This window comes from Chelonia mydas, chromosome 1, assembly GCF_015237465.2.
Source record: "Chelonia mydas isolate rCheMyd1 chromosome 1, rCheMyd1.pri.v2, whole genome shotgun sequence".
Lineage (NCBI taxonomy): Eukaryota > Metazoa > Chordata > Testudines > Cheloniidae > Chelonia > Chelonia mydas.
Window position 1 is genome coordinate 210,554,805 of NC_057849.1, and position 16,372 is coordinate 210,571,176.

The 16,372-nt window shown below is 45.4% G+C and overlaps 1 protein-coding gene across 1 annotated transcript; it reads left to right on the forward strand.

Moving 5' to 3' along the window:
* Nucleotides 1-11,415: 11,415 nt before the first annotated feature.
* On the forward strand, nt 11,416-12,132 carry LOC102939477 (late histone H2A.2.2). Its single transcript, XM_007071803.4, has one exon. The coding sequence runs from the start codon at nt 11,680-11,682 to the stop codon at nt 12,130-12,132; it is 453 nt and encodes a 150-aa protein (XP_007071865.2). The 5' UTR covers nt 11,416-11,679.
* Nucleotides 12,133-16,372: the final 4,240 nt, after the last annotated feature.

Here is a 16,372-nt window from a genome sequence, read left to right on the forward strand (position 1 = left end):
AAGGAAAGTCCCGCCATTAACTGAGCTAGTCCATTGCAATGGGCATACATGTGTTAGTGGTCCCATAACCGTGGAGCCAGGACATTAGGACCATGCTTAGTTGATAGTAAACCTGACCAAGTTCCTTTGCTACGAACTGAGTCTGTGGAATTATTGGGCTGTTCAATCAGAGCCTGCTTTACAGGCTATCTGGCCAGAGTGAATACAGCATGCAGAAAGAATACACACACACACACACACACACACACACAGCCAAACATCTGACCACACCCCAGTTCCAGATGGCACCCCAGGGGGAACCCATCACTGATGGACCCAACTGTTCCCCAAATGTACAGGAAACTCCACACAAGCCTGGGACTCAGCAGCAGGCTGTTTATTCTTCTGGATCTCTGTGGGGAGGGGGCTGGTGTGTGGGCTGGGGGGCCCATGGCTGGGCTCTGGGGAGGGGGGAGATGGTGTCTGGGCTGGAGGGGGCACAGCTAGGCTCTGGGGGGAGTGGGTGTGTATTTAGGCTCCCCCCCACAGCTAGGCTCTGGGTGGAGGGGGTTCGGGTGTATTGGCGTGGGAGGCCCAATGGCTGGACTGGGGTCGGGGGGAGGAAGGAGTTGTGAGTGTTTGGCCCCTTGACTGGGCTCTGGAGGGGCAGAAGGGGCATAGAAAGAGGAACTGGGTTGTCATAGGGATTTCTTTAACTCTTTACTCCTAGGGGAATTTTTGTGTGTGTCTGTATTGTTAGACCTACTTGCTGACAGGTATTTTTGAAATAAATTACCAAAATAATTGAAACTGGCAAGATTATATAGTCTTATTTTGACAAATAAAAATGTGCAGAATTTTAAATATAGTGTGCTGAATTTTTGGCACAGAATTTCCCCACAGGTACTAAAACCCCATAGCCAGCCTCTAGCATTACCACAACACACATCATCTAAAGTAAGCAGACAGATCACAAGGATTAAACTGAATTCTTCATTCAAGCAAGCTGTTGTATCTCATGCCAATTACATGTAGCACAAGTGACTAAATGCAATACCCAATAGACCTCACTAGGGTAAGCATAAAAAGGTGCCAGGATGAAAATGGTAGATCCCTGTCTGTACAGTGTGTAGTAGCATGCTGCTGGTCCTGTATAAGCAATACATAACAATAAGAACAAAGCAGGAGGTCTTGGATTTACAACCTGAAATATAACTTATTTCATACACCATAGGGGACAAAATTGGTGACACATAGTCAATCTGTGGAACTCATTGCATGCGACGTTCTGAAGGCCAAAATTATAAATGGATTTTTAAAAGAATTAGATAAGTTCATGGAGGATAGCTTCATCGATGGCTATTAGCCAAGACAACCCCATGATCCAGGTGTCCCTAAATCTCTGACTTCTAGAAGCCTGGACTGGACAACAAGGGATGAATCACTTGAAACATTGCCCTGTTCTGTTCATTCCCTCTGAAGTATCTGGCACTGGCCACTGTTAGAAGACAGGATACTGGGCAAGAAGGACCATTGGTCTGAGCCATTATGAACATTCTTATGTTCTTATATTAACTTTTGAAGTTAAACAAGGCATATGCCCTATCTTTCTTGACTCTTCCTAGGCTCTTTGCTTTCATTATAATTATCCTTTGCATTGGGTTTTTGTTTTCTTTCTATCTTAACAGAAGACACTGTGATCTCCCCTCCCACCCCCATACCCCTCACGTGACTGAGTTACCAAGCATTCTGATGGGAACAATATATTTGGGGCTGCTACCATTACCCCCATCTGCTCCCTGGTTCCCTTCCATAAGAATCCATGAGGCATTCCACAGCACACTGGGGAGGTGGGATGGAAAGGGCTGCAGCAGCTAGAGCTTCCCACAGGAATACTAGCTGACCTGGCCAGAATTCCTCCGAGGACAGGATGTAACCTGGTGGCTAAAGGTTTCCATTTTGTTCTAAATGAAAGCTTAGTACCCGGAGCACAAGAGGCCTTTACTAGAAAAAAAAGACAGCAGCTGAACAACCATGGAGCAGCCCAGTTCTCCCACTGGAGAATATGGAGAACTCCAACCATGCAGGGCTCCTCCCATCAAACTCCTCTACATTTACAGTATTCTGCCCTACTGACCAAAGGGTGATTCCACTGTCCCTCATTGCGACCATCTAACTTACCAGCCATTGAAAATCACACGTGATAGCAATAAATTCTGAGCAGTTTTACTGTGTGAGATATGTCTACAGGGTTTTGTCTGCTGTCTAGCTCTCAGAATGACTTCTACTGTAGGTTTGGGTAACAATGCTGAATTGCCAGACAGCACAGTCTCCAGTTGTGTGTTGAGATAATGTCCCACTCTGAAGCAGTGGGAGAGAATTATAGGTTTGGCCTGGTCTGAAGGGATGTCCCTGTCACATTTCAGGGTGCATTTCAGGTCAGTCAGAGCTTGTGTCACTGCTTGTATTATAACCCTGAGTGCCCCAAAATGCTTCTGATATTTGTGCTCCCTGCCTGGGACACCAACACAGCCCTAGCAGCTAGCATGCACACTGTGTTTTGTATTCTGTACAGTTCTGATTCAACCCCTTTGAATCCAACATCCTGCCAGCAGATATCACATACAGAATCTGGTCTTTACCAGATTGGTTAATGCTAGCAGGTGATCCAAACACATCCCCAGTCCTGAACTTCCCCAAACACATGTGCTCTGCAATGTAGAGCCTTTTCCTGCAACGTTCAGAGGAATAATAAGATCTGTTTATTCCTTTAAAGAGACAAAACCCAACAGTTTATTAACTTAACTGAGCTAAATATGCTCTTCCCTGCAAATATAGCACTGACTTGCTTTGTTGTAAAAATTAAAAAACAACAATAGGACATAAGTAAATGATGCTAAGTAAAAGAAATAAAAGTAGAGATGGTTATAAGCAAATAAAAGTGAAAACACACATCTAAAAGTCTAAAACTTAATCTAGCAAGGTACAGATGTTATTTTCCCCTTATCAACCTTTCTTCTTCCCAGCTATGGCTGACTTTACTTCAGTTAGGACCTTCCGCAGAAGTACAAGATGCTGACTTCCCTTTTCTTCCTAGGTGAAAGATCTTTGCCTAAGCAGGTTTCTCATCTACACTCAGTTCCTAGAGATTTCAACTCCTTCTTGGTTAAAGGACCCATTTTTCCTAACTTGCAAGAGCTGTAAAACATAATATCATATGTACTGTGCATATTAGGCATTCATAAAACACCTCACTCATTATACTTGTTAAAATACAGTAACACTTGATCAATCAGTTGAGTCAGTTGCTTGTCACTTGAGTTTCAGACTGCCTGCCTTTATAGCTCATATATCATTTTTTCTTTCTCTCTCACCTGCCAACTTGATAGCTTTGTTTATCTAATATGTAAATAGACCTTCATTGTCTCTGCCTGAGAGATCAGGCTGGTCAGAGAAGCAAACACATTCCTTTGTCTAGGGCAGACCTGCTTACCAATTCCCCATGACATACCTGGTTTAGACTGATGAATAGCTGTGTCACCCCAGCCCTCTTACCTGGGTGCCCTTTTAAACTTATTTGCTGCTACAGTCTCAGTGCAAACAGCTCACAAGCAGCCTCTAGCATGAAAACAGTGGTGTGGGACTGGGGGCCCAGGGGACCATAGCCCTCCCACCTTTTGAAAGTGGATGGGCCTGTCCCATCCACTTTTCGCTGAAGTAGACCCCACCTCTTCCCCTCCTCTTCCCCCGAGGCCCCACCCCTCAACCAGGCCAGCATGGGCCTACCCGGGGATCCCGGGCACTTGTGGGAGCCGTGCAGACCCTCCACGTGCAAGTCACTCCCATGGTACCAGGAGGAAGAATCTAATGGTGTGCCTGACTGGGGGCTAGCAGACAACCACCTGTGGAAAAGATGAGTCCCATCATTCTGCCTGTAGCCTGAGGTATTATGGATACTAAAGGGTATTCTGGGACTCTGTGGGAATGTGGGAGTGTTCTTTTTTGATGTGTTGTCTTCTGTAATGATGTAACAGGGTTGAGCCTGAGGGCTCAGGTACAAGTCTGCCATACACAGATTCAATCAACCTCACCAGGAAAATTAAGTGCATGTTGAGGGTGACCCTGACACATCTTCCTGCTGGTACCATGGGAGTGACTTGCAGATCCTCTTCTGCTCACGCTGCCTGCGTTTGTCGTGGTTAGCAAGCTTCTGTTGCTGCAGCTCTGCCTCCTTGCTCAGACAACTGGCCTCCAGTTCTATCCAACTTCATACATGAATTGCACCCAGTTTGCTATTTTAACTGAGGCCAAGCACTGCTAAAATAGTTTTAGGTGGTTCTCAAGTGGAAAAGCTGGGATCAGTCAGTCAAAGAAAGGTTACAGTTTTAGTATTTTCTGTTTGTTTATTTCAGGCCAGAGAAATAGAACAAAGGGAAGAGTAAAGATGAGTAAGCAGCAGAAGAAGCAGATGCTGAGCTCACCAAGAAGCACTTAGAAGAGCTGTGTGCACAGTGAGGTCTCTCAGCAGCAGTTCAGAAGAAGTTGTAGCTAGTGACCATGCTGTACTCAAATGCCATGAGGCAGGATGGGGCACCTGTTCCAAACCAGGGGCCAGAGGGTGTCTCTTTTTATTCCACAGGGCATGCAGGAGCCCAAGCAGATGGTTACCCAGATGATCCATCAGAGGCAGCAGCAATGGCAAGAAGTCCAGCGCTGTGGGGGCTGCAGTGGAAAAGGCCGCTGGGGTCAGAGTTGCTGGACCAGAGCTGCAGTTATACAAAGGCACTCAGAGGATGCTTGTTGCTGACTGTGAACGTCCCAGGCAGGGACTTACTCTAGCAAAGCTTTAAAGGAACATAATAGTTACACTGTAAGAAGTGACACAATCCTGCACTGATCTAGATAGCACCCCAAAACACTGGCAGTCTCCAAATGCTGTTTTGAAATTCTACTTGGTGTAGTAGAAACAGCGAACAGAGGAGAGGCAAACAGAGGGAGTTTGTCTGGGAACCGTCCGAGAGGAGGTACGGTGAGTGCTGCATTAGGGGGACTGTGTTGTGAGCTGCTGGGTGAATATCCGAGTGTCTGTCTGCTGTGACCATTTCTTTGACTGGTGCTAGTTGCAGGGACTGTTTGACCGTGTGGTTATTTGTTTGAAAAGTCTGAATTGGGAGTGCTTTGTTCCAGGTGGGCCTTGAGTGGCTGATTGGAGGGAAGGCTTTGAGCAGGAGCAACTGGTTCGAGCCAGCAGCCTTATAAAAAAGCAGCCAGTTTGGAACAGAGGAGAGGCAAACAGAGGGAGTTTGCCTGGGAGTTCGCCTGAGGGGAGTTCCCACAGAGTTTTTTGCCTTTCAGGCTTCTGTGAGCAGTAAATACAACATCTGAAGAGGCTCTTAGAAGGAAGACAATATGGATAGTAGTGAGAGATCAGCTGTTGTGACCTGCACAGGATGTTCCATGTTTCTCTTTCTCCCAGATGATAGAAGTGACTTTGTCTGTACGAAGTGCAAGCTGGTCTCCATATTGGAAGAGAAGGTTCAAGGACTAGAGACCCAATCAACCCTGAATCACATCAGAGAAGATGATGAGTTTCTGGACAGAAGTCAGTGTTTGATACTGCAGGCACAGCATGCTGAAGAATCAGAGAGGGCAGTACAGAATGGGGAAGAAAAGTGGCAGCATGTGACCTCCAGAAGAAGAAAGAGGAGAATCCATGTACCCTCAATGCAAATAGAGGTAAGAAACCGTTTTCAGGCTTTCTCCACAGGTACTACGGCGGCGAATGGTTAGGAAGAGTCATCTGAGGGAAGGGATCAGAAGGAGACCTCATCAGCCGGAAGGCATGGGATGCATTGTCCTAGGGATGGGAGTTCCACAACCACCACTCGCAAGAGGAGGACACGGGTGGTGGTGGTCGGGGACTCCCTTCTAAGGGGGATGGAGCCATCCATCTGCAGTCCAGAGCGGGAAACTCGAGAAGTGTGCTGCTGCCTGGAGCTAGAACTCAGGATGTGACAGAGTGTCTGCTGAGATCAATCAAGCCCTTGGACCACTATCCCTTCCTTCTTCTCCACGTGGGAACCAATGATACTTGCAAGAATGACCTTGAGTGCGTCACTGCAGACTACGTGGCTCTGGGAAGAAAGATAAAGGAGTTTGAGGTGCAAGTCATGTTCTTGTCCATCCTCCTTGTTGAAGGAAAAGGCACAGGTAGGGACCATTGAGTTGTGGACGTAAATGCGTGGTTGCACCAGTGGTGTCAGAGAGGTCTTTGGATTCTTCGACCATGGGATGTAGTTGCAGGAAGAAGGATTGCTAGGAAGAGATGGGATCCACCTAATAAAGAGAGGAAAGAGCATCTTCTCAGGCAGGCTTGCTAACCTAGTGAGGAGGGCTTTAAACTAGGTTTGCTGGGGGGATGGAGACCTAAGCCCTGAGGTAAATGAGGAAGTGGGAAGAAACAAAAGGAGGAGGGTGCAACAGGGGAGGCCTCCTGATTCATACTGAGAAAGTAGGGCAATCGGCTAGTTATCTTAGGTGCCTGTACACAAAAGCAAGAAGCCTGGGAAACAAGCAGGAAGAATTAGAAGTCCTGGCAGAGTCAAGGAATTATGATGTGACTGGAATAACAGAGACTTGGTGGGCTAGCTCACATGACTGGAGCACTGTCATGGATCAGTATAAACTGTTCAGGAAGGACAGGCGGGGGAGAAAAGGTGGAGGAGTTGTACCTTATGTAAGGGAGCAGTATGATTGCTCAGAGTTCCAGTATGAAACTGGAGAAAAGCCTGTTAAGAGTCTTTGGGTTAAGTTTAGAGGCAAGAGCAACAAGGGTGATGTCATGGTGGACGTCTGCTATAGACCACCAGACCAGGGGGATGAGGTGGATGAGGCTTTCTTCGGGAGAACTAACAGAAGTTTCCAGATCACAGGCCCTGGTTCTCATGCGGGACTTCAATCTCCCTGACGTCTTCTGGGAAAGAAGTACAGCAATGCACAGACAATCCAGGAAGTTTTTGGAGAGTGTTGAGGACAACTTCCTTGTGCAAGCGATGGAGGAGCCAATCAGGGGACGTGCTCTTGACCTGCTACTCACAAACAGGGAAGAATTGGTAGGGGAAGTAGAAGTGACTGGTAACTTGGGCAGCAGTGACCATGAGGTGGTCGAGTTCAGGATCCTGACAAAGGGAAGAAAGGAGAGCAGCTGAATACAGACCCTGGACTTCAGAAAAGCAGATTTTGACTCCTCCAAAGAACTGATGGGCAGGATCTCCTGGGAAGCTAATATGAGGGAGAAAGGAGACCACGAGAGTTAGCTGTATTTTAAAGAAGCCTTATTGAGGGTGCAGGAACAAAGCATCCCGATGTGCAGAAAGAATAGCAAATATGGCAGGTGTCCAGCTTGACTTAAAAGAGCAATCTTCAGTGAGCTTAAACACAAAAAGGAAGCTTACAATAAGTGGAAACTTGGACAGATGATAAGGGAGGAGTATAAAAATATTGCTCGAGCATGCAGGGGTGTAATTAGTAAGGCCAAAGCACAATTGGAGTTGCAGCTATCAAGGGATGTAAAGGGTAACAAGAAGGGTTTCTACAGGTATGTTAGCAACAAGAAGAAGGTCAGGGAAAGTGTGGGACCCTTAAAAAATGGGGGTGGCAACATAGTGACAGAAGATGGGAAAAAGCTGAAGTACTCAATCCTTTTTTTGCCTCAGTCTTCCCAGATAAGGTCAGCTCCCAGACTGAGGCACTGGGCAACACAATATGGGGAGGAGGTGAGCAGCCCTCAGTGGTGAAAGAACAGGTTAAGAACTATTTAGAAAAGCTAGACATGCATAAGTCCATGGGTCCAGATCTAATGCATCTGAGGGAGTTGGTTGCTGTGCTTGCAGAGCCATTGGCCATTATCTCTGAAAAATTGTGGTGATTGGGGGAGGTCCCGGATGATTGGAAAAAGGCAAATATAGTGCCCATCTTTAAAAAAGGGAAGAAGGAGAATCTGGGGAACTACAGACTGGTCAGCCTCACCTCAGTCCCTGGAAAAATCATGGAGCAAGTCCTCAAGGAATCCATTTTGAAGCACATGGAGGAGAGGAAGGTGATCAGGAACAGTCAACATGGATTCACCCAGGGCAAGTCATGGGGAACTGGTCTTATTTAGTCTGCAGAAGAGAAGAGTGAGGAGGGATTTGATAGCATCCTTCACCAACCTGAAGGGGGGTTCCAAAGAGGATGGAGCTAGGCTGTTCTCAGTGGTCGCAGATGACAGAACAAGGAGCAATGGTCTCAAGTTGCAGTGCGGGAGGTCTAGGTTGGATATTAGGAGAAACTCTTTCACTAGGAGAGTGGTGAAGCACTGAAATGGGTTACCTAGGGCGGTGGTGGAATCTCCATCCTTAGACGTTCTTAAGGCCCAGCTTGACAAAGCCCTGGCTGGGATGATTTAGTTGGGGATTGGTCCTGCTTTGAGCAGGGGGTTGGACTAGATGACCTCCTGAAGTCTCTTCCAACCCTAATCTTCTGAGATTCTATGATTCTAAGAAAGAGAGGCTGAGACATAAGCCCTTGTATCAGAGGCCTGGTATGAGAACTGAGGTAAAGTAGTGGGCATGTTTTGCTGATATAAAATAAAGTTAACAAATGTCAGGGCTGTGAACAGATATCAGGCTCTGATTACTTGCAAGTTCACAGAAGCTGGCAAGAACAGGGCTGGCATTGCAATCATCCACATTCCTGTGAAGCGCTAGGCAGAGGACACTCACGCAAATACGTTCCAGAAGGGTGGCACCAAAACACCCCAAACCAAGTACGGTACACACACACACACACACCCAAGAGAATGAGAACACACTGAACCCTCCTAAAGAAAAGTTCAGGATGACAAAGTGATTGATGGAGATGTCTTGATCGAACCAACATGTACAAGGCGATGGGTGTTAACGAGCCATGTCAGGGGGCAGCAACTAACCATATTATAGGGGCAGTACGTAATCTGTTTGTATCGGTATTTAAAATGGAGTCTCAAAGGGCGTGTCTTTGGCCAGCCTGGGAGGAATGGAAAGTCCCGCCATTCACTGAGCTGCGTCCATTGTCACAGGCATACATGTATTGAGCGTAATTGTAGCAAGTATAGGGGCACTAATACCTTGCTTCGTCGACAATAAACCTCACCAAGTTCCTTTGTTATTAAGGGGTCTGTAGCTATTGGGCGGTTCGATCTACGTCTGTTGTTCCAACTATCTGCACAGAGCTGGGACAGCACACAGAGAGAATGCATATGCAGTCAACATCTGACAAAACTTGGAAAACCATCCAGTAAGAAAGAGAGAGATGGCAACTGGATAGTAAACAATGACTGTGGCTTAAAGTGAAGGTTTGAGTAATGGCATGTCAAAGGATTCCGCCTGCCATTCTCAAGGCTTTAGACCAGTGGTTCTCAACCTATTTATCCTATGCGGCCCACAATGTATTACCTGGCCTTCAGGTGGAGAACCACAGCACCGCCCCAACTCCCCTGACCCCTATGCCCAGCGCCTTCCGCCCAGAGATTCCTCCACAGAATGGGGCCAGGAGTGGAGCCCTGGCCATGGGGTCAAGCAGCAGGGACCCTGGACCCCACTGGGCAGCAGGGCAGCCAGGCAACAGGACCGGGTGGTAGGGCAGCTGGTCAGCAGCCCCAACCCCACCGTGATGGACCAGATGGCAGGGAAGCCCCAACCCCGAACTCTGCCACACCAAGTGTCCAGGCAGCTAGGACCCTGGACTCCACCATGCAGGCTGGGTGTCCCTTAGCACACAGCTGGGCCACAGCTGTGTGCTAATTGAGCCAAATGCGGCCCCCGGGCCACGGGTTGAAAACCACTGAGTTAGACAGTACAGATCTTCTCTGAGAGAAAGACTGCATCACCAAGTCTAGGGAATAAGAGAAACTGGCCAAAATTTTCAAATATTGGTGTATGAAACTAGGCATCTAAACCCATTTGTAGGCACCTACATAAAAATTTGCCGAGGTATTTGCCGCCTAATTTGCAGAGGTATTCAGTGCCCACACCTGCTATGGGAGTCAATGGGGCCTGAGTTTGAAAGGCATAATTTGTGTAGCCACTCAAAGTGAGGGAGAATGCCCAAAATAGTCACAACATGAATACAGAGCCAGACACTGCTGTCTGTTACAGCAGTGTAAACCCAGAGGAACTCCATGGCAGCCAATGAACTAATTCTGGGTTTATACTGATATTCATTAAAGCTGAATTTGGCCTTATAGTTCTGTTATTGAGCAATATCCTGACTGGCATTCATCTTGGAAGGAACTGTTAATAATTTCTTGGGTTTACAGAATTATGAGGGATTTTAGAATATCTGACAAAAAAGAAACACCTGTACTGCAGGAGACAGCATACATGGAACCAGATCCTCAGCTGGAGTCATTTGTGTGGCTCCACTTAAGTCAAAGGAGCTAACCTATGTTCTATTATTTTTAAAGCAGGAGTATGGAGTCGAAGTTCTGAATGTTTGTGGAGGAAAGTTTTAAGAGGAGAAATCAGCACAGAATGTGCGAGGTCATTCAGAGGTCAGAAGAGCATGGGGCTGGTGTCCAGTTCTGGTGTCCACTATTCAATAACAATGTTGATAAATTGGAGAGGGCTTAGAGAAGAGCCATGAGAACTATTAAAGGATTAGAAAGCATGCCTTATGGTGATAGATTCAAAGAGTTCAATCTATTTAGCTTCACAAAGAGAAGGTTAAAGGGTGGCTTGATTACAGCTTGTAAGGATCTATATGGGGAACAAATATTTAATAGTGGGTTCTTAAATCTAGCAGAGAAAGGTTGACAATGGCTGGAAGCTGAAGATAGACAAATTCAGACTGGAAATACGGTGTAATTTTCAACAGTGAGAGTAACTGGAATAATTTACCAAGGGTAGTGGTAGAGTCTCTATCACTGACAATATTTAAATCAAGATTGGATGTTTTTTTAAAAGATCTGGTCTATTAATTATTTTGGGGAAGTTCTATGGCCTGTGTTATACAGAAGGTCAGACTAAATTATCACAATTGCCCCTTATGGCCTTAGAATCTATAAATCTACTAATCTTTGCTTTTGGGAAGTGAGTTGGTTGTTTGTGAAAATGTGTTTCTCCCACTTTATTTGTGGTTTGTTTAATAATGTCAAAGTCTTAAATGACATTGGTAGTTTGGGAAATTAAAAAATATTTACACTGAACTTGTCTAGGAGTGGGTGTGATTGGTTAAAATTACAGTACAAAGGGAGAGTCAATGACAATGCCATCATAAAGGATGACATGTCTCCACTGGCTTGGATAATAAAGAATGCAGCTTCCCATTGGTTCACACCCAACCAATCAGAAAGTACATTTTCTCCCTCTGCCAAGGTTATAAAAGGTCCCCAGCTCAGACAAGGTCAGTAGACAAGTCTGGCTGCTTTTCAAGAGGTGGCTTAGCCAAGCTACACTTCATCAAGCCAGACCAGGAAGTGAGCAAAGAAGGCGAAACAAGGACAGAAAGATCAGGTGAACACAGACAAGTGAATAAGATTACAAAGCCAAGCAAGGCTAGGCAAGGAAGAAAAGATCCAGACAAACCAATCAAGAAAGGAAAGAAAACCAGGCAAGCCAAACCAAGGAAGGAAAAATTCAGACAAGCTACGCAAGTGTTGCTGGAACAGCAGAAGTCTGCAAAATGTCTGAGACTGAGTCTGAGTCTGAGTCTGAGCACTCTGGTGAGACCTCAAATGCAAAGGAGGCTAAGGCCAAAATCACCCGCTCTTCCCGGGCTGGGCTGCTGTTCTCTGTCAGTCGCATAGACAGACTGCTTCGCAAAGGACAGTTTGCAGACCGTATTGGAGCTGGAGCCCCGGTATATATGGCCGCGGTGCTTCAATACCTGACTCACGAGATTGTGGATATTGCTGGAGAAGTTGCTGCCCGCAGCAAGAAGCGTCGGATTTCCCCACGGCACTTGCAGCTGGCCATTCACAGTGACTCAGAGCTCAAGAAACTACTGGGAGGTGTCACCATCTCTCAGGGCGGGGTCCTGCACTTAAATCAGCCTGTGGTTTTACCTTCCAAGAAGAGGAATGGCAGGAGAGCCATCAAGAGAAGGATTGCCCCTGCTCCTGTCCCTGTTAAGTGAGAACAGAGCAAAGGGGAGACTGCCATCCCAGATTTGGGAAAAATGACATTAACTTGATTGCAAGGCTCTTTTCAAATGCACCAGTATGGTCTAATAAAAGCAGTTAAAATGCCAGGTCTTCTTTTGTGAATTCATTTCCTCTTTTACTATCCTACAGTTATAAGGGATCATTCAGTTGGTCAGGTAGCTGCATTGATAATGTGGTGTAAACACCTAAAAAGATAGAACTCAATCATTTCATTAAGAAATTTACATCAGAAATTGTCTAAATGGTGTAGATTCTGGGAAGTGATTTCTCTGTTTGTTCAGGCATGTCCCCAATAGGCTGAAGATTAGAAACACTTTTTCCCATAGTGAAGCAGATGTGTATTACATGTTTTGTAAAAACACAGAAAAGAACAAACTCATGAAAATTTAATCCATTACATATGCAGGATAAAGCCTATGGGCCTGGTTTTTATTTTTGTTTTGTTCTTTTTTTGTTTTTGTTTAGTTACCCCATTATAAAACTATTGACTTGTTTAGAGTAATATCAGATTTATACAGTATAAGTGATATTAGAATGAAGCTTTCTGAAATTATTAAATGCCTGGGGGGTTCACATAAACTTTGATCACCTTTTTAAAACTGAGACTGTTTGAGTGTCCATTATATGTAATAATTATTTAAAATAATGGAAGTTTATCAGTGAAAATGTAGTTGAATTTTCAGGAAAATACATACATTATAAACGGTAATGGCATAAATGTAACAATAGACAACTGAAAGGGTAACGGAGTTTTGTGAGGAGGTGTGAAAATGATTGATGACAAATCAAGTACTCTTACATCTCCTCTTCTTCTCCTCCCTGCTCCCTCTGCGGTATACACACACCAAAATGAATATAGAATATATAATGTGTAAGGGTTTGCGCTAGCCAGAATCTGGCTCTCATGACGTCTCTGTTGTGCAGCATTAAGTGTGTCAGGCCACTTGTAAAGCCCAGTTCCTCCACCAGCTGTCTCACAAGTTTCCGGATTCTGAGAGGTACTAATCAGCCCACTGCATTTCTACGCTGCATCTGGGAACAAGTCTCTGAGCCTAGGCCAACAGATTTGTGCGAGCGGGTCTCATGTGAGCACACTAAAAACAGCTGTGTAGCTGTTGCAGCTCCCCCAGGCTTGGGAGCCTGAGCTCCCGTCCAAGCTGCAAGGTCTACATAGTGACTCTTAGCACGCTATCATGACTCCCTCTGCCACTGCAGTGTTTCTCAACTGTGGCCACAGTGACTGCATGCGAGCAACAGGGGAGTTTCCTTCAGCCACAACAACCTTCTGGAAAGAGACGGAGGGGGGGGCAAAACAGCAGCAGCCTCTCCCTGCAGAGCCCAGGAGCTCAGGGGGTGGGCTTCAGTCCCCGTCCCCCCTCCACCCCAGCTCCCACTTCAGTCATGGGACTCCTGGGGTCGGGCTTCAATCCCACTCCCCTGGTTCAGCCAGAGGCTCAGGCAGCAGGCTTCACACTCCCCCACCCCAGCGTCAGTCTGGGGCTGCAATGCCAAACTTGAGCCCCTCCCCCCGAGCTTCAGCCACAGGGCTCCGGGGACAGGCTTAACCCCCCATTCCCCTAGGCTCCAGCCATGGGGCTCCAGCTCGGGGCTTCAGCAGTGCCAGCCTTACCCAGTGCCATGGTCAAGAGGCAAGGAGCGGGGTGAGCTTGGGGAACGAGGCTACAGAATGGAGCTCAGGGCAATGGGGGGAAGCTGCAGGGCCCAGTATTGCGGGCCAGAGGCAATGGGTGGGGGGGCAGGAGGAGGCAGTGGGAGTCAGCAGTATCAAAATTCAACTGTACATTATTTTTATTATTGTCTGCAAAAAACCGCGACATAAATAAATTACAATGATTTGGACATGTATATGTGCATATTTATTTGTTTTCCCTAAAGTTAATTAAGTATTTTAGGAAAATTTTGTCACAGCAGCCACCAGCTAAAGCTGGTTGTGAGACTTTTGTTGTGAGAACCTCTGTGCTAGTCTGTGGGCCTGGACTGGAAGGCTTACTATGGGATGCAGTATAGAGATACTGTCTCCTTTTTTGGTCTTCTTTATAAATTGGTTAGTCTCTAAGGTGCCACAAGTACTCCTTTTCTTTTTGTCTCCTTTTCTGCTTAGATTTTACTTCTCAAATCTTCCCAGCAGGTGGCGCTGATAAGCTGTCAAATGATTTTGGGAAAGAATCCAAACTGCAGTGGGCTTGTTCTGGAAGTTAAGTGCCTCTCATTGGGGGAGTCGGTGCTTCAGCTTCATGCAGTGAAACATATTGCTCTCCCAGTTGTTGTCTCTTCGCTGTTTCAATACATGTTCTTCTGTACTGGGGCTGCTCGGAGATTTGGGTAATATGTTTGTTGGTAAATGGATATGTATTGGAAAAAATGTTGTTTAAGCCCCGCTATGAATCTAAAGGGAACAGAAGAGACATCACTACTTTGGTTACATTCCGATCACCTTTAGAAGGTTCTGTTAGCAACCTATCAGAATGACACAACTGCAGATTTGAGAGAAAAATGCCTGGTAACTGATCTATTATAAAGCAGCCCAATTCAAGCCCCGTGGCTGATAGGAGAACTCAACCCATTTAGACATACTCTGCCATAATGACCACCACAGGCCTGCGCATTCTTCTTCACTGATGTGACAGCCTAACTTACCAGCCACCCAAAGTCAGATTTGATAGTGCTAAATGCTACACAGTTTTGTTGTGTTCTCCTTTGTTTATATGATGTCAATATGAATACCTTAGAGTGGTACATTTGTGGCATAAAGCTAGACTGCCAGTTGGTCCAACTGTGTATTGAAATAAAGACTTTTTCTGGAGTGGAGGGAGGGCCAATGGATTTGGCCAGATGTGAGAGGTTATCTCCAGGTGCTGTTTTAAAACCGGTCTCAGAAAATAGCTGAAGAACAAGAGAAGCAGCTAATCATACCTGAGAGTGACAAATGGTGAACACTTGGGTTTCTGGAATGGCAAAGAACCCTTACCATGGGCTTGGCTGCCATGAGGGTTCTCTGAGAGACAGGAAGCATCACCAAGTTAAGGGCCCCAGAGAAACTGGCCAATATTTTCAAACTTTAGGATGCCTGAATTTCAGCACCTAAACCCATTTTTAAGCAGCTAACTAAAAGTGACCTGATTTCCATAGGTGCTGAGCACTCAAAATGCTGAGTGAAATCAACAGGAGCTGTGGGTGCTCAGCTCCTCTTCAAATCAGGCCACTTATAAGTTATTTAGGTGCTTAATTTAAGGTATCTAATTTTCAAAATGTAACCAAAGCCTATTTCATGCCGTTACAGGGTCCATTCCTAAAAGTCCTTACTCATGAATGTAGCCATTATTCTCCCATATAGTCCCATTGGAGGCACAAGTGAGCATTCCTTCCCTGAATAATAACTGTAGAGTCAGGACCCTGTTCAGTACATTCAGACTTTGTTTATGACATTCAACCATGTTGAGGAGATAAAAGCAAATTCTAATTTCACTTTTTCATGGCGCTTAAATATATCAGCTCCCCCAAAGAAGGGACAAAACTTCAGTGAAGTAAGGGTCTGAGGACTTGATTTTGCTATCCCCTAACTTGAGCAGTATCTTACTACACAGTTAGTCCCACTGATGGCAACGGAATTCCTTGCGCAGTGACTCAGTGTCAGCAAGGGTGGCAGAATGGTGCCCATTGTGAATATGGAACTAGATGCTGCTGTCACTTCCAGTTTAAAATCTGTTCCAGCCCATAGAGTTATTCCTAATTAGAGCTGAATGAATAATTGATTTTTTAGTTTGGAGGCCAAAGGGAAAAAATAAAAAGTAAAAAAGAAATTTTGTTTCTGATTAAAGGAAAAGGTTTGTTCCACCCACAATGAAATGTTGTGTTTCATTTTGGGGAGTTTTTTACCCTTTAGGGTTGTGGGTGTGGGTGTTTGTTTTCTAATGGGAAATACATTTCTAAACAAAACATCATTTTGAAAAAAAGTCAGAAATGACTTTTTCAGGATTTTTTCACTCTTCTTTCCCTGTCAAATGTTGTTCAACAAATTTGCCCTGAATTCACAAGCCGCTTTGGTTGGCCCAAAACTGCATTTTTTCAACAAATAAAACTATTTGCTGAAAAAAATTGCCTAGGCTTATTGTTGATTTACACCTGTGCAAGAATATGATCATAGTCTTGCATGGGTGTGTATATATGTATATATATATATTTATATATATA